Source organism: Giraffa tippelskirchi, chromosome 6, assembly GCF_054371585.1.
Source record: "Giraffa tippelskirchi isolate mGirTip1 chromosome 6, T2T-mGirTip1v1.2.pri, whole genome shotgun sequence".
Lineage (NCBI taxonomy): Eukaryota > Metazoa > Chordata > Mammalia > Artiodactyla > Giraffidae > Giraffa > Giraffa tippelskirchi.
In genome coordinates this window covers 84,659,589-84,678,266 of record NC_137280.1, presented here as the reverse complement: position 1 = coordinate 84,678,266, position 18,678 = coordinate 84,659,589, and the positions used below count along the sequence as shown (strand labels likewise).

The window sequence follows — 18,678 nt, the reverse complement described above, 5'->3', positions numbered from 1 at the left end:
TCCCCTGCCTCTTGAACCTCCCCCCATCTCCCTCCCCACCCCACCCCTCTAGGTTGATACAGCGCCCCTGTTTGATTTCCCTGAGTCATACAGCAAATTCCCATCAGCTATATATTTTACATATGGTAATGGAAGTTTCCATGTTACTCTATCCATACCTCTTAGCCTCTCTTTTTCTTTTTTAAAAAATTTATTTTCGGCTGCACTGGGTCTTCACTGCTGCACTCACGCTTCCTCTAGTTGTGGTGAATGGGAGCTATTCTTGGTTTGGAGTGCAGGCTCTAGGAGTGTGGGCTCAACGGTGGTGGCGCACGGGCTTAGTTTTTAATATTCTTTTCTGTTATGGTTTATCACACGCTACTGAATATAGTTCCCTGAGCTATACAGTGGGACCTTGTTGTTTATCTGTTGTATGTATAATAGTTTACATCTGCTAATTCCAAACTCCCCATCCTGCCCTCCCCCACCCCACACCCCCTTGGCAAGCACAAGTCTGTTCCCTGTGTCTGTGAATCTGTTTCCGTTTTGTGAATAACTTCATTGGTGCCGTATTTTAGATGCCACATATAAGTGATATCATATGGTATGTGTCTTTCTCTATCTGGCTTGCTTCATTGAGTATGATCATCTCTAGTTGCGTCCATGTTGCCGCAAATGGCATTAAGTCGTTTGTTTTCGTGGCTGAGTAGTATTCCGTGGTATATATGTGCCACATCTTCATCCATCCTTCTGTCAATGGACATGTAGGCTGTCTCCATGTCCTGGCTGTTTTGAACAGTGCTGCTGTGAACACTGGGGTGCGTGCATCTGTTTGAGTTAGAGTTTTGTCCAGGGATATGGAGGGCAGCCAGTTTTTTAATTTCTTAGCATAGTCTAAGGCTCATTTCTCAACCAAGGGTGATTCTACCACCAGGGGACATTGGGAAACATCTGGAGATTTTTTTCCTTTAATATTTATTTATTTATTTGGCCGCGTCAGGTCTTAGTTTTGGCACACAGGATCAGTTGTTTCTCTCATGCGGGATCTTAGTTCCCTGACTAGGGATCAAACCTGAGTTTCCCACATTGCAAGGCAGAATCTGGACCACCAGGGAAGTCCCTGGAGATGTTTTTTTGTTGACCGAGGGTGCTGCTGAACATCCTGCGATTCACAGAACAGCCCTTTTGCGAAGAATGATATGTCCCCCAAAGCTTGTATCAACCGAGGCCAAGGCACCTGCTCTAGTTTAGGGGCCTTTAGAATGTGTGGCTGAAAATCAGGCCTGCAGTTCTGGACAGAGTCTTTCAGGGGGCCATGTGGATCCAGGAGCCACTGCCTGGACAGAGCTGCTTGATGGGGGTGTGAATGTTGGTGAGATTGAGGGGTGGAGGGGGAAGGGGGAGAGAAGGTGACAAGGACGTGCAGCCCCAGAGGAGCGTCTCCAGTTCTGCCAAAGTGCCTGGACCAGTTCTTCCCCCTCAGCACGTGACTGCACCCCTCCCCGCAGAATTAACCACCTCCAGGTCCTCTGGGCAAAGAGCTGACTCTGCTGGGAAGCCCAACTCGGCTGCATAGATGTGATGTGACCTACAGCAAGCCGACCTCTCCACTCTGCCTGCTGCTCTCCCCTGCCCCAGGACCTTTGCACATACTGTACCCGCCTGTACCATCATCTAGCTAAGTCCACCCCCGAGGCTTCCTGGGAGAGGCAGAGGAGAGCTCCAGAAGGTCCCAAGGCCAGCAGGGTCCTAGCACAGCACCAGCACAGTGTGACTCTGACAGGCCCTCCGGTGCTCAGGGCCATTCGTTTCCTGCAGCAGCTCGTGTAACCCAGCAGCCCCAGATTTCAGCTGTGGCAGAGCAGGGAGGAAGCAAGCATGGTGATGCTGTCATGGCAACGCTGACACTGGGGGGACACCTCATGGGGATACAAGCCCTCCTGTGCATGGGTGGCCTTTGATGCCCATTCCAGAGCTGCCCCTTAAAGAAAATGGGAGAGACTTCACTGGTGGTCCAGTGGTTAAGAACCTGCATTCTTGACCTGCATTAAGTTTTGATCCCAGGTTGGGGAACTAAAATCCCATGTGCTGCGGAACAGCTGAGTGCGCATGCCATAACTACAAGCCAATGAAGCCAAATAAATATTCGAAAAAAATTTAAAAGATGGGAGACACTGGGGAGAGGCCCCCATGAGAGAAGCAAAGGCTGGAGCAGGCCTGTGATGAAAGATCAAAGGGAGGATCGCACCAATCCAAAAAAGAGGTGACTAGAAGCACTTTACCCCTGAGCACGGGGGACATCAAAGGGCCTTGGTTGCAGTGGCCATGCTAGACTCAGGTTAGCACCAGCCGTGGCTCCCTGAGACCCAAGGAAGATGAAGAGACCCACCAAGGCAGGACTGGCTGTTACTCCTGCTGCCCCTTTCCAAAGCAGAGTAGACACAATGGAGATTACTCAGCTGTAAAGAGGAATGCCAACTCAATGGACATGAGTTTGAGCAAGCTCCAGGAGATGGTGAAGAACAGGGAAGCCTGGCGTGCTGTAGTCCTCGGGATCACAAAGAGTCAGACATGACTGTGTGACTGAACAACCAAAGAGGAATGAAACAACAACCGAAGAGGAATGAAACACTGACACACACTACAGTGTGGGTGAACCTCAAAAGCATCATGCTGAGTGAAAGAAGCCAGGCACATACTTCTGATCCTGTCGACATGAAGTGTCTGCAACAGGCAGATCCAAGGAGACAGAGAGCAGATTAGTGGTTGCCAGGGGCTGGGGGAGTGGGAGTGGGGAGTGGGGAGTGACTGCTTATGGGCCCAAGGTTTCCTTTAGGGTAATGAAATGTTCTGGAACTCGATAGAGGTGATGGCTGCCCAACATAGCAAACCTGCCAAATGCCACCAAATCGTACATTAAAATGATAAATTTTAGCACAATTAAAACCCTGAATGTTCATTGGAAGGACTGAAGCTTAAATACTTTGGCCACCTTATGTGAAGAGCCGACTCACTGGAAAAGACCTTGCTGCTGGGAAGGATTGAGGGCAGGAGGAGAACAGGGTGACAGGATGAGATGGTTGGATGACATCACTGACTCAATGGACATGAGTTTGAGCAAACTCCAGGAGACGGTGAAGGACAGGGAAGCCTAGTGTGCTGCAGTCCGTGGGGTGGCAAAGAGTTGGACACGACTGAGTGACAACAACATACACATCTGGACTGCTCCCCATCAGGTCCCACCACGGGCTTCCGGTAGCTCAGTGGTAAAGAATCCGTCTGCAAATGCAGGAGATGCAGGAGACACAGGTTCACTCCCTAGGTTGGAAAGACTCCCTGGAAAAGGAAATGGCAACCCACTCCAGTATTCTTGCCTAGGAAATCCCAAGGACAGAGGAGCCTGGCAGGCTACAACCCATGGGGTCACAAAGAGTCAGACACGACTGAGCAACTAAACAACAACAGGTCCCGCCACATCAGCCTCTTGGATTCCTTGCCATCGATCTTTCAGTTAGCAGGCACAAGTGCAGCTGTCCCAGAGCCGGTCCTGTTGGCTCTGGCCTCTGGGGTGGCCCTGGTGCACCCGATCTCCATCTCCCGGGGCCCCACGCAAGCCCCCGATCCAGCAACAGGACACAGGACGGGCTTGAGCTTAGACCTGAGCCCCTTTAGGTAAAATTTCTCCAGCAAGTGTGGAAAGTGCTCTGAAATGTTTCATCCAGCCACTTATCTTGAACATCACCATTTTCACCCATAGAATGTTTCACTTCGATGCGAATTGGCGAAACCCTCCCCCTCCCCCAAGACTGAAGGATAATAAAATCGGCCAGAGCAGGTTCGCAGTGGCTGTTCCTGTGGAATGTCTCCTGGATTCACCAGTTTACACTTAAGCCCTGGCATAGTAGTTTACCCCAGGGATCTGTAAACTGACTCTATAAAGGGCCACATTTTTATTAATTAGCATTTCCAGATTTCATAGCCGCTCAGTCTGTGTCACAACTACTTAGCTTGCAGCTACTCACCCTGCATCATAGAGCTAAAGCAACCGCAGACAATGCGTAAATGAATGGTGGGACAGTTTGCCAATAAAACGTCATTTACAAAAACAGGCAGTGGCAGAGAAGCATCAAAGATACCCAGATTGGGGGTTTCCCCAGTGGTCCAGTGGCTAAGACTCCATGCTCCCAATGCAGGGGGCCTTTGTTTGATCCCTGGTTGGGGGACTAAAGATACCACTTACCACAAGAAGATCTGGTGCAGCCAAATAAATAATTTTTTTAAAAAAGAACAGATACCCAGATTGAAGGACATCCTAAAATATACTCATCCCATCCTCCTTAAGGTTAAGGTCTCAAAAATAAGCCTGAGATACTTGATGTGGGAAGACTGAATGTAACGTGATGAAAATGAAAATCGCTCAGTCATGTCCAACTCTTTGTGACCCCATGGACTGTACAGTCCATGGAATTCTCCAGGCCAGAATACTGGAGTGGGTAGCCATTTCCTTCTCCAGGGGAACTTACCAAGCCAGGGATTGGACCCAGGTCTCCCGCTTTGGGGGCGGATTCTTTACCAACTGAGCTACCAGGGAAGCCCATGTAACATGTGATACTGGGATAGAAAACAACATTAGGGGAGAAATGAGGACATCTGAATGAATGCAAACTTAGTTTAGTAATAATGCATCAGTCAGTATCCGGCCTTCCCTGGTGGCTCAACTTTAAAGAACTTGCCTGCAGTTCAGGAGATGCAGGAGACCCGAGTTCAATCCCTGGGTTGGGAAGATCCCACTTCCCAACCCACTCCAGTATTCTTGCCTGGAGAATCCCATGGACAGAGGAGCCTGGTGGGCTACAGTCCCTGGGGTCACAAAGAGTCAGACACCACTGAGCTCACATGCATGATCAGTCAGTATTGGTTTGTTCATTGTTTTATGACAAATGTGCCATCAGTAGGAGAAACTGAGTGTGGGGCACTTGGAAATCCTGTGATATTCTTAGAACTTACTAGTAAATCTAAAACTATTTTAAAATTAAAAGGTTGTTAGAGAAAAAGAAGGATGTCGAGCCAGACTTGGCCTGTGTGTGTGGAGGGAAGGGGGTCCATAGACTATCCCCCACAGGCCAGATCTGTCACGCAGACAGGCTACCACCGTGTCCATGAGGATGTGCAGAGTAAATCTCAGGTAAGATCCTGACACAGTGAACTTCGACCTGACGCGTCTCCGCCCTCTCCCACTTCCCCATTTCCATCTGCTGAGCCATCATCAGTGGTCTCTGGTGCTTTCCTCTGTTGCCTGCCTGCTCGCTGTCGCCATATCCTGTCGTCTCTTCCTCTGAAGTGTTTCCTACCAGTGCCCAGGCTCCGGCTGGTGTGTGCAGGTGGCAGTGCCCAGCAGTGAGGGTGGTGTCCACGTCACGACTGGGCCCAAGCCACTGAACTCAGTTTCCTAAACGACCCCTTACCTTCCAGGGCTGTGAGGAGTCAAAGCTGGAAGGCGGCTCTGGATGCTGATTTTTTTTCCTCCTGCACCTGTTCCTGCATCACCCGGGGGCCTGGTTTCTGCTCACTTTCCTTCCACCTTACTGTGTCTGGCTGAACAAGGCTACCAAGCGGAGGCACGCTGGGAGCTGGACCTGTCTAGGGTTGGGGTGCAGGTGGGGAGAGACTGCTCTCAGTGAAACCCTGCAGTGTGAGAGTTTCCCATCTCTTGGGGCTAAGCATTAGGAAAGCAATCTGATTAAGTATGCGTGCTAAGTTGCTTCAGTCATGTCCGACTCTTCGCGACCCTATAGACTGTAGCCTGTCAGGCTCCTCTATCCGTGGGATTCTCCAGGAAAAAATACTGGAGTGGATCGCCATTTCCTTCTTCAGGGGATCTTCCTGACACAGGGATCGAACCTGAGTCTACTGTGTCACCTGCATTGCAGGCAGATTCTTTACTGCTGAGCCACTGGGGGAGCCCCCTGATTAAGTATACTGAGCACGAAGCTGTTTGCTCTGTCCTGCTTCTAATTATCAAGACCCTTACTCTGGATGTTCAGGAAAGAGGGAAGGGTGTAAGTAATGTCCTCTTGCTTTATTTCTCCCTAGAGAGCCTTCACTCTCATAGTAAACCCTAGAGCAGTAGTTCTCACCCTTCCAGGGATCAGAACACCCTCAGGCTCTGTTTTAAAAATTTAGATTTCCTAGCCTTTCCAGAAATCCTGCAGGTCTGGAATGGGCCCAAGTCTGCATCTTTAACAAGTCCCTACAGCCCATACTTGGATTCTCAACTTTTCCTCTCCCTTATCACAACCTACAAGAGCAGCAAGGTAGAGGTGACTCATGGGGAAAGGCAGAGGAATCTTGACAGTTCTCTCTTTCCCCGCTGTTGTAAGCGGGGAGCCCCAGGAAGACAGCTTTGCTCACCCCAGGTATGGAGGGTGGACCCAAGGGTAGCCAGCAGGGTGGCCGGGGGAAGGGACCCTCCCCTGCCCCCTGCCTGTCCCCGAGGGTTTGGAGAGAAGCTATAGGGGCTGTAGGGAGAGTGGAGGGATGCTCTCAGACTCTAGTCTCTCCCTCCAACCCACCCTTGGGAGCTCACCTTTCCTCACAAGGGCAAATGCTTACTTTTGCTGCATGGAAAGTATTAAGAGAGTCCTTACTGTTCTCAGCAGCAGCACCGTGCAGCTTGAGATTTGTGAAAATATTAGTTGCTTGGTCATGTCTGACTCTTTGTGACCCCATGGACTATAGCCCTCTAGGCTCCTCTGTCCATAGAATTCTCCAAGCAAGAATACTGGAGTGGGTTGCCGTTACCTTCTCCAGGGTATCTTCCAGACCCAGGGATTGAACCCAGGTCTCCTGCATTGCAGGCAGATTCTTTACCATCTGAGCCACCAGGGAAGTCCTAATTTGTACAGAAATTCATACAGGGAAGCAAAGGAAATTTGCCATTTCCTTTTCCCCTGGAGTAGGAAATGGCAACCCACTCCAGTATTCTCACCTGGGAAATCCTGTGGACAGAGGAACCTGGCAGGGTACAGTCCGTGGGGTTGCAAAAGAGTTGGACATGGCTGAGTGGCTAGCACACACGCACAGGGAAGCAAACATCATCCTAAAAGGAAACCTTCCATAGTGAGCCACCACCCACTTACAGAACAAGCCCTCCACTCAAACCTCCCCCACTCAGCTCAGCCTAAGTGTGACTCCTTCCAGCCCACCAGGCCTGGTGAGTCCTCCTTCCCATATCATCCCACCACACAAATGCAAAATAAGTCAGTTGCAAAGTGAGGTTGAAAAATCTTGCAAAAGGTGCATGATTGCAGGAAGTCATCAAAAGTGACCCGGAGAATTGCTCTGACCTCCGCTTGCTTACTCAGCCACACCCATGAGCAGCAGATGGGAGAGAGCGCCAAGGATGGAACCCTGAGCCTCCGGACAGAATGAGTCCCTTGTGTTGCTAACTTGACATAGGTGCACTCTGCCTAAAGGGAGTTTTCAGCTGGGCTCACCAGGCGAAATTCAACTCCATGCTTAATGAACGAGACACACCCAGACCAAAGTAGTTCAGGAAGCTAAAAAGAAAGGGACAGGCACAGATGTAGCAGATAGATAGAAACAGGATAGAACACAGCTGCTATTTTGATGTATAAAAGGGAGAGCTGGGGCCTATGAATATTGTATGTTGAAGAAGATTCACCATCATGCCAAAATCCTCAGTTTACTCTCAAAATATAATCGTCAGTATCTATGCATCACAACACAGCAGCTGCTTTTACAAAGCAGAAATTATAAAAGATACTGGGAGAAATAGATGAAAACATAACATAAGCCTCCTTGAGTAGACAGCAAATAGACAGGGCTGTAAGATGCCCAGACCTCACATTTAGGCAGATCTTTTGGCCATATCACAAACCCTTCACTCCATTATGAGAATAAATCTTTAAGGATTTGTGGAAGTAGTCATCCCTATATCAAGTCACTGAGAAAGCATCTTAGAGCTTCCAAAAGTAGAAATATTATCATCAGTTCTCTTTATAATACAGTAAAACTAGAATGAATTTTTAAGGCCCTTTCATATGGAAATTTATTTTAAAGAAAAAGTAACCTCTGTTAACTCTTAGATGAAGGGGGAATCTATAAACCAAAATTGGTGGTAGTTTAGTTGCTCAGTATTGTCTGACTCTTTTCGACCCTATGGACTGTAGCCCTCCAGGCTCCTCTGCCTATGGGATTCCCCAGTTAAGGATACTGGAGTGGATTGCCATTTCCTTCTCTAGGGGATCTTGCTAATCCAGGGATCGAACCTGCATCTCCTGTGTCTCCTGCATTGGCAGGCAGACTATCTATTGCTGAGCTATCAGGAGAGCCCATAACCCAAAATTACAGATATTCTAAAAACCATTAATTGAAACTGTATAGTATCAGAATCCGTGGGATATATTTAAAGCAGTAACAGCAGGACAGTTCGGACCCATAAATACTTTATATCCGTAAATAGGAATAAATGAAAGTAAATGAATTAACATCCCAACTCAAAAACCTGAGAAAAAGAACCAAGTACACCACAAAGAGAGTGAAGTGTTAGTTGCTCAGTCGTGTCTGACTATGACCCCATGGACTAAAGCCTTCAGGCTCCTCTGTCCATGGAATTCTCCAGGCATGCATACTGGAGTGGGTTGCCTTTCCCTTCTCCAGGAGATCTTCCCAACCCAGGGATCAAACCCAGGTCTCCTGCATTGCAGGTGGATTCTTTACCATCTGAGCCACCAGGGAAACCCAAAGAGAATGATTTGGGTGTCAAATAGATAAGACGAGCCCTCGGGAATTCATCAATTCCTCCAATATTTTTGGTGCAGTAAGAACCAAGCAAGACCCTCCCCCATCAAAGCTTAATTTGTTCTTTATTCTTTCTGTAATCTAGCACGTGGTTTCATTTATAACCTAAATGAAAATTTAGTGAAATACGAGGTACAATAACTTGTTTCATACTTGGTTTCTTTTTTTCTCCCTAAGATTCCATAACCCTGCCTCCCCACCACCCACTCCCTGACACAGTTTACCATGAAACTTCAGCCCCTGGTAGGAATCTGTCCATTTCAAAGGGCTTTGCCCTGGGCCCAGTAACCCTTGGTGTGTTTTTCAATGTTTCCGTTCATATCTGTGGCTGACAGTCAGTGCCCTTCCGGGTAAGAGTGACAGAATCTGTTAGGAGCTAGGGACACGGAGCTGGAGTCAGTGTCATGTCCCGTCAGCACTCGACTCTCTTTGCATGCCTGCCATCTGCCCGTCTGTCCGTGCAGCCAGCAGCTGGCTAGAGGGAGCCTGCTGGGTATCCCAAGCCCCATGGGCAACAGGGAAAGAACAGAACCCAAGCTAAAGCTGGGTGTCAGCCAGGCCCTAGAAACCCTCCACTTCCTCATCTGTGAGTCAAGGAGCATGAGGTTGGGGGTGATCCCTCTACTTCCTGCTCTGCACCCACAGGCCCAGTGAGCCTGCAGCTGTCACCTGCGTGGGCTGACCTGGTAATTGGGGGGTCTAGTCTTCTGCCCCACAGCCACCACCTCTCACCATCATTGCTGCCCACTTCCCATTGTCATCCCTTTTCTCAGCCATGCCACACAGCACGTGGGATCTTAGTTCCCAGACCAGGGATCAAACTCTTGACTTTTTGCACTGGGAGTACAGACTGCCAGGGAAGTCTCCCACTGTCATCTTGTCTTCACCCTCCCTGGCTCCGTCTCCCTCCACCCATTCCCTGCACAGCAGCAGCTCTGTGGGAGTCACATTCGCCATGCTTCTCTGTCCCCTCCCACGCAGCCTCTCTGAGCCTGTGACTCTGCTGGCCCCTTCTGCCCTCCATACTTCCTAGTCCCACTTGTCTGTGTCCTTGCTAGGTCTTTGCAAGGAAACCAGTCAGCTTAGGTGACTCAGGCCCTCTCATGCGCATCTTGCATATCAGAGTGTTGAAGTCCTCTCCCTGCCTACGCACTGCCCTGGCCCCTTTTGGAAGAAGGAGGCATTTAACCAAGAGCACCTAGTACAGTGGCTGACACACCTTTCCTGTAAAGGGTCCAAGTGTCAGTATTTTCTCTGCCGGACCAGTCTCCCCCACCACGACTCAACCCTGCCATAGTCCAGAAGCAGACACAGACCACCTGTAAACAGACATGAATGTGCGCCAGCAGAACCTTATTCATGGTTGTTGAAAGTTGAATTTCCTATCACTTTCATGTGTTGAGAGGTACTCTTTTGATTTTTTCAAGTGTTTAACAACTGGGACTTCCCTGGTTATCCAGTGGTTAAGACTTCACACCTCCAGTGCTCCGGGCACAGGTTCAATCCCTGGTCGGGGAACTAAGATCCCACATTCCAAGCAGTGTGGCAAAAAAAAATAATGTGACAACCATTTTTAGCTCGCACACCACACAGAAACAGGTGCCTGGCCATAATTTGCTGACCCTGGTATAGGTCCATGTCTAAGCCTGACCCCCAGCCCGTTCCTGACCATTACATAGGCATCCTCCCCACAGCCACGCCCATTTGCGTACAGGTCATCTGTGACTGCTTCACACTCCAACCGCAACCCCAAATACTTATTAGCTGGCCCTTCACAGAACGAGCTGGCCCGCCCCTGGTTCAAACAGAGGCGCCTTTCGTCCTCGAACAACCTGAGAAGGCAGGGGTTTACCCCTTCGTTTTACAGAAGAGGAACTTGAAACTCACGAGCAGCAAACTAATTTGTCCCTCTTGGCACAGCCACCCAGCCCGGGACCACAAGGACCCGCTGGAATTCCCTGTGGACGTGGAGCTGTTCTGGGCTCCTCACTAGAGGTAGCCCTCCACCCCACACACACCCGGGGGCATTATTTTCCCAGCATTTCTACCCAGGAAAGCCCCAGGCTGACTAGATGCCCCCTGGGGCTGTTTGCTCAGTAGACTCAGCCGAGCACATTTCCTGGGCGCCCGGGTCCACGGGCCATGGAACATCTCCCAGGTCTCCTCCTGCAGATGTGACAATCGCTTGTATCCCCAGACAGACACAATCAGGTAGAAAGTTATGCCTGGAACTTGGAGAGCACTTGGGAAAACCACTGGAGTTCCAGGACTGGTTCCCGGTCAATCTCAGGTGTTGCTCTCTGCACCCCCAACCACGGCTAGAACAAGAGGGCGAGTGGAAGCCAGTCTCTCTTTCAGCCCCGCCCTTAGGCTTCACGGTAGCCTAATATTTGCTCGAGTTGTCTTGCCGTTCGCATCCTCTCTGGGTACCACCGGTCACTCCTCTGTCTTGGTCTGTGACCTGGACCGGACACAAGAGATTTGGAAATCCTGTGTGGAGTGGCTCGTGGTCTCAGGGTGGGGAACAGAGGCTCTGCCCTGACCTGGCATTGCAGGGGGAGGGGCAACGTCAAGGTCACGAGAGGCAGTGGGCAGCCTCCAGGAAGTCCAGAGGCAGTGACGTACCAGCCACGGCCAAGGTGAACGCGTGGAACATCCCAGGGAGCCCCACCAGGGAGGGGATCTCTGAGACTAGAATGGTGCCCGGTACACGGCCGCCAACCAGTACATTGTTGTCAAGTGAATAAATGAAACCTCGTGTATAAAAGCACCACATACACTGGGAAGGGGCTGGGGGAGGGGTCCCCATGGCTAGATCAGGAAACAGAAAGCCAGCCCCACAACCAAGATGAATTCGCTACAGTGATCGAAGATAGTCACAGGTATATCTGGGGGGCAATGGAGTTACTCCAGTTCAGGCCACCTCCACCTGGCTGGAAGGACCACCACCCTGCAAGGGTGAGGCTGGGGAACTTCTCTCCAGGGGAAATCCCCACCCCCACCCCACCCCACCCCCCACCCCCACCCCGCCGACTTGAGACTCACCTATTAACAAAGGAGATAGCAAGCACGCTTGCCTTCTTGGTGATCTCATTCTATGGGGCTTTTCACTTTTGAAATCTGAAAGCAAAACACTGTTTGCCTAATGCAATCCATCGAAGCTTGTCTGGTTTTCATGTGGGATGTACAGAGGCTAGATGTGAACTTGGAGCTGGGGAATCTGCCTGCCTGGTTGCCAGACCTTGGGTGAGGTGTCTCTAGCCAGGGCAGGCAGACACCCCGAAAAGTCCCAGGTCTACTTGCCTGGCTCCCAGCACCAAGAACCAGTCTGGACCAGAGACTGAGGGGCAACAGACAGGGGGTGGGCTCACATTAGCGGCCCTGGGTTCCAGCACATGGCCACATCACCCACCTGTTCTGGACTTCAAAGAGGTCAGCTGACCTCTCTGCTCCTGTTTCCTCATCAGAAACGAGGAAGGCCAGGTCTGTCCCTTAGAGGAATTCAAGCAAAAAAAAGACTCACAAGCCCATAGTAAGCCTGGAGTGTGGCTGGCACATACCACAGGCGATTCTTTAATGTTACATCACCATTCTTCCGAAAATATTTACCATGCATTTCAACAGAGAGAAGACCCACCCTCTTGAGATAGTAAATGCACTTTCTAGACATTTCTGGCTACTTACACTGCTCAACCTTGGATATCTTTGGTTTAAAAATCCTCATTCAGGCCTTTCCCTGACAGTCTAGTGGTTAAGTCTCCATACTTCCACTGTAGGGGTCATATATTCAATCCCTGGTCAGGAAACTGTTAATAAGATCCCACATGCTAGGCAGCATGGCCAAAAATTGAGGGGAAAAAAATTAATAAAAAAAACCTTTTGGAATCTCGCAAAAGAAGAATCTCAAAGACGAGCAGTTAGAAGACAGCCAGACTTCCCCCAGCTGTCAGCATCCCTGGCAAGGGTGGAGGGGGCTACCTGGGAAGCAGAAGGTCAGAGAAGGCCAGGATGCTACTGCTTCATTCATTTAAACCTAGAAACCGTGACTGGAGGTGGGGTTGAATTAATGGATCCTCTCTTTATGGTTTTTTTCCTTTTATTGGGCAAACTTTTAGCATGGTTCTATATCTTTTTTTCAAGGCATATACTTTATGTTAGAAACATGTCTTTTATATGACTTCCCTGGTGGTCCAGTGGTTAAGACTCCATGCTCCCAACACAGAGGGGCAAGGGTTCGACCCCTGGTCAGGGAACTAAGATCCCGCATGCAGCATGGCATGGCCAAAAGAAAAGACATAAAGGAGAAAAAAAAGGAAGAAGGAACATGTCTTTCATATTATAAAGGGAGCGGAAACAGCATTTCTGAGAAAGTAGAGTCCCCTCCCAAATAGCGTTTTGCCAGGGCTGTGGATCGTCTGGCGTGCCGGGAAGACAGCATGAGCTTGTGGCCACCCCTGCCCCAGAGCCTGCTCACATCGCATCACTGCTGGCACCCAGGTCCCGCTTCCTCCCTCCCCTTTATCTCCAGCCCCACATGATCCACTGGGTACACCAACCACCCTTGTACTTGGAGGCCTTGCACACCCCTGGCCAGCCCCGAGAACAGCTACACAATAGCTCCCCTCGCTTCGGGTGCCAGGCCAGCATTTCCTCCTCCTCCTCCGATGGACGTATAATAGCACCAACCGGATATTTTTAGATCAGCTTTGAAAAGTCGCAGTGTGTTGAGACCGCATACCAGACGAATGAGGTCACCGCGCTGGTAATCACAGAACCAGAGAGCTGGTCCCAAAGACATTCCCTCTGGTCCCCAGGATGCTGGGCCTGGATGTTTCCTTAAAACTCACCAGAGACTTGTCCCACATTTGTAAGGGACCACCGTGGCTCTTCTGGGTGGAAATGTGCATTTCTGGGGTGACTCTGTGGCGGGCCTTGAACCCAGCCACCGCAGCGACTCAGGACTTGCCCCTGGAGGGATGTCACTCGGGGTCAGGCATCCCCCTCGCCATCTGTTTGTAGTTAGGACAGGCAGCACTTTGCATGCTCGCTCGTGGGAGCTCATTTTATCACAAAGCAGGCCTGTCCTCAGCTCAGACACCACCCTGCAGGGTCTGAAAGGAAAGGAGGAGACAGATCTGCCCTCTGCTTTTCCCAGAGCCGTGGCTCAAGAGCCCATGGGGTTTACCCCAAAGGCTGAGCATAAGGGAAACAGGAGATTAAAACCTGGATAGACAGTTTTCTTCACCAGGGGGCCCATCAGGGCCTACAGCACACGTAGGGGCCTTTATTACAGAACGGAGCCCCAGACAACCTGCTCCTACAAACACCTTTCACCTTCATCTGTGCTTCTCAACCCCCAGCAATTCAGCTCTCGCTGGGGACTTTTTTTTTCTTATTTATTTGACTGCATCACGGCAGAGGATGAGATGATTAGATAGCATCACCGACTTGATGGACATGAATCTGGGCAAACTCCAGGAGATAGTGAAGGACAGGGAAGCCTGGTGTGCTGCAGTCCATGGGGCCGCAAAGAGTCAGACACGACTTGGCAACTGAATAACAAATCAGATCTTAGTTGCGTCATGTGGAATCTTTCATTGCTGCACACAGACTCTGTAGTTGTGTCACTTGGGCTTCAGTAAGTGTGACACGTAGGCTCCAGAGCCTGACTAGGCTCCAGAGCCCTCAGGCGCAGTAGTTGCAGGGTACAGGCTTAGTTGCTCTGAGGCATGTGGGATCTCAGACCCCCAACCAGGGATTGAACCCGCGGCCCCTGCAGTGCAAGGCAGATTCTTAACTCCTGGATCACCAGGCAAGTCCCTGTGGGGATGTTTGGGGTTGTCCCACATGCTGCCGGCATCTGGCGGGTAGAGACCAGGGATAACCTCAATACCCTACAGTGCACAGGACAGCCATACCCCAGAGACTGATCTCACCCCAAGTGTCAGCAGTGCCGAGGCCGGGAGCCCTGACTGGGTTCCACAGGCACTCGGGAGAGCAGAGCAGAGGGAGGCCCGGGCCCCAGCAGCTGGCCTAGAGCTCAGTCACACACATCAGGACCACGTGAAGAAGAGAAGGGGGCTCTGTGGCCGCTGTCTGACTCTGGAAAGCACCTCATCAGGCCTCGTCAGGCTAGATTCCACCACCACAAGGCCAGGTGAAGACCCCTCCCCTCAAAGTGCCCCCCTACCCTGCAAATTAGTCTCTCAGTCGTGTCCGACTCTTGGGGACCCCGTGGTCTGTAGGCCGCCAGGCTCCTCTGTCCATGGAATTTCCCAGGCAAGAATACTGGAGTGGGCTGCCGTTCCCTGTGCTAGGGGATCTTCCCAGCCCAGGGATTGAACCCTGGTCTCCTGCACTGCAGGCAGATTCTTTACTGGCTGAGCCCTGAAGGTACCCTCTTTGCAACTGGGCCTGGTTTCCTCCCTGGGACCTCCTCTCCCTCAGTCACTCCTCCCCTGCTTGGCAGTCTGGCGATTGGTTCAGGTTTTACAGTGAAGCCCAGTTCTGGGTTCTGGGGTCTGGAGCCCCAGGGGCAGCAGGGCAGGAAGTCATGCATCCCGTGACCTCGTCAGCCAGGAGCATGATCTGTGCGTGAGCCCACTGGGGGCTGCTGCCCTGATCGCAGGCTCCACTGAATGGAGCCATTTTCTGAGGAAGTAGCCCTGGCCTTCCAGCAGATGCTTTTCTATGGGGCTTCTGCCTCCAGGCATTTAGTCGGAAGCTCTTATCAATGATTGGTCTGCAGAATGAGGGCTTGGAGAAAATCCAAACTCCTCTCGGTGTCTCCCTGAGAGCCTGGCCACCTCTCTCCACCCTACCCTTGTCCCCCACCTCACCAGACCTGCAGATACACACCACACCCCACAACAGAGCTTGACAGTGGCCTTCCCACCTCCTCCCAGCTGTGGCCTCCCTGCCAGGCTCAGCGTGAGCCTGACACCTTTTTCGCTACTGCCAAGCTTCCCTTTCCTCGTGGGACACCCCCACCCCCATGCCATCTCTGCCTCTCTTCCCTCCTCTGCCCAGCCTCACCATCCTCACCTCTTTCAGCCTGTCACTCCCAAAACAGGGACCGCCACTCCCCACGTACTTCTTCTGCCCCAAGTTCCCCCAAGATCCCACCGAACCTTCCCCTTATCTGGGTACCACGTGGGAAAGAGGTAACCCTAGGAACCTGAGTGGGGGACAGAGGGTGTTCTCTTGTTTTCATCTGGATGGTGGTCATGTGGGAAACCCCAGGGGGGCACTGCCAAGCCATGAGCTCTCAGCACTACACACACTTCCTCTGTGTATTGGGAATGAAACCCTGATTCATACCACGATGTGGGTGGACCCCAGAAGCATCATGCCGAGTGAGAGAAGCCAGACACGAAAGGCCACCTAGTGTGTGCCCCCACATAATGTGAAATGTCCAGACCAGGCAAATAAATCCCAAGAGACAGAAAGCAGATTGGTGATTACCAGGGGTTGGGGGAGGGGGGCTGGGGGGTAACTGCAGAGGAGGATGGGGCGATAGAAATGTTCTGGAACTAAACAGAGGTGATGGTTGGACAGCATTGGGAATGTACTGCATGCCGCTGAAGTGTTCACTTTTGAAACTTAGTTTTATGTTATGTCACTCTGACCCTAATTTTTTAAAAAAAATTGCTGTTAACCAGCTTCTCATCCCATGGTATTACAGGACCCTCCAGGATGGGACATGTCCCCACTTCTGCTCCCTCACAAGCAGACTGGTGGCTGGCCTGGAGCTGGTATCAACCCAGCACCTAGCAAACTCCTTCTGGAAAATAAATATTCTGATTAGTAAATATTTTCTGGCTTTGCAAGCCAGATGGTCTCTGTCATAGCTCCCTACCGTCATAGCATAGAGACAGCGGTAGATGATTGGGAAATGAACAGGCCTGGCCGTGTGCCAGGACACTTCATTTGTGGATGCTGAAACTTAAATAGGATTTTTACATGGCAGGAAATATTACTCTTCTTGGGTTTTTGGGGTTTTTTTTTAAACCATTTACAAATGTAAAAACCACTCTTGGCTCACAGGCAGTACAAAAACATACAGTGGACTGGATTTGACCAAGGCCAAAGTTGCTACGTGAACAGTTATTACTGAAAAAAAATTCCTACAATTGGTGTTTCCAATGTCCAGGACTTCTAACTTGAGCCCCTCCTACACCTCAACACAGAGGTAAAGAGCAAGCCCATGAGATGTGTAGGAAGCCCCTGTGGCTCAGTGCTAAAGAATCTGCCGGCCAACGTGGGAGCCGCAGGAGACGTGGGTTCGATCCCTGTGTCGGGCAGATCCCGCAGAGGAGGAAATGACAACCCACTCCAGTACGCTCGCCTGAAGAATCCCATGGACAGAGGAGCCTGGTGGGCTACAGTCCATGGGGACACAGAGTCAGACGCAACTGAGCATGTGCAGACACACTTGGGATGCGCTGGGGCTGCCTACCTGTGTCACCTGGAGTCTGTGAGTGGCTTCCAATGAGCCAAGGTCCACAACACCCTGAGGGAGCCTCCAGGCTGAGGCCTGTAGAAATTTCATCCTCACAATCTGAAAACCTGCTTTTGTTTTCCTCGCAGGCTTTTGGAAATGCTAAAACAGCCCACAACAACAATTCCAGCCGATTTGGGAAATTCATCCAGGTCAACTACCTGGAGAGCGGCATCGTGAGAGGGTGAGTCAGCTGGTGCCCACGCTGTGCACTCCACCATCAGTCTGGGGTCCTGGACCTCCCTGCAGTGGGGACCCAGGACAGAGCCAGCAGGGAACTGAATGCGGAAATCATGATCTTGCAGGCATTTGTGAATCATGCAGGGAAATGAATATGATTTTCAGTCCTTGATGTGAAAGTCTGAGAGGTGGCAGGAAGTGTGGGTGGGGGAGGGGGCGGAACCTTCATAATCAAACCTACCTGCCATCGCCTAGGGGCATTGCCTAGGGCATTGAGGCACCCACTAAGTTAAGTACAATGAGCTAGGGGTCCTAGCATGATGGGATTTGCCAAGAGCAGGTGAGGGCACACCAGCCTATTTCCTGATTTTGATGTCTCTAATTCCGTGGGTCTAGGGAGAGTTGATGTGGACTCTGGCATTTGCCAAATGTGCCCCTTTAGCTGGAAGGAGACATGATGCTTGGTAGCAAAGAAAGGCAGTTGTCCAGGGAAGTGCTGAAAGTAGGTAGGTGAGTGGATGGAGGGAGGGACGGACAGGACGTAGATTGATGGATGGATTCCAGGGTGGGTGGATGGATAGAAGGATGGGTAGATTCATAGATGGATGGATGATGGTTGGGTAGGTTCATGGATGGATGGATGATGATGGGTAGCAGGTTCATGGATGGATGGCTAGAAGGATGGATGGGTAGGTTTTTAGATGGATGGATGATGGATGGGTAGATTCATGGATAGATGGGTAGAAGGATGGGTGCATAGATTCATGGATGGATGGATGGAATCACTGGTAGAGAATAGATGAGAGGATGGATATGTAGACTGATGAATTTGGACAGGTAGATTCGTGGATGGATGGATAGATTGATGGATAGTAGGTTCATGGATGGGTGGATAGATTCATAGATGGGTGGATGATGGGTGGGTAAATTCATGGATGAATGGATAGAAGGATGGATGGGTAGATTCATGGATGGATGGAGGGGTGGGATGATTCATGGATGGATGGATGGGATCAATCATTGGTAGATGGGTGGATTCATAAATGAGTGTATAGGCTGATGGATGGTTTGGATGGCTAGATGGATGAGATAAATGAGTTCATAGGTGGTAGCTGGATTGTGAAGTTGACTGCCAGGCGGAAGTTAAAACATATTTACATTTTGTGCCAGAAATGTGAGTTCCTTAGGTGAAGGTA

General features: G+C 50.6%; 1 protein-coding gene across 50 annotated transcripts in view; it reads left to right on the top strand.

The window, feature by feature from the left end:
• MYO9B (myosin IXB) overlaps nt 1-18,678 on the top strand; it is a 106,054-nt gene that overhangs the window by 34,033 nt on the left and 53,343 nt on the right. For all 50 annotated transcript variants that reach the window (XR_014055648.1, XR_014055649.1, XR_014055655.1 and 47 more), the window contains exon 3: nt 17,392-17,486. Coding sequence is in view for 32 of the 50 variants with exons in the window: in XM_081496545.1 (XP_081352671.1) it covers nt 17,392-17,486 (95 nt within the window). In the remaining 18 variants the exon portion in view is untranslated. The remainder of the gene's footprint in view (nt 1-17,391; nt 17,487-18,678) is intronic.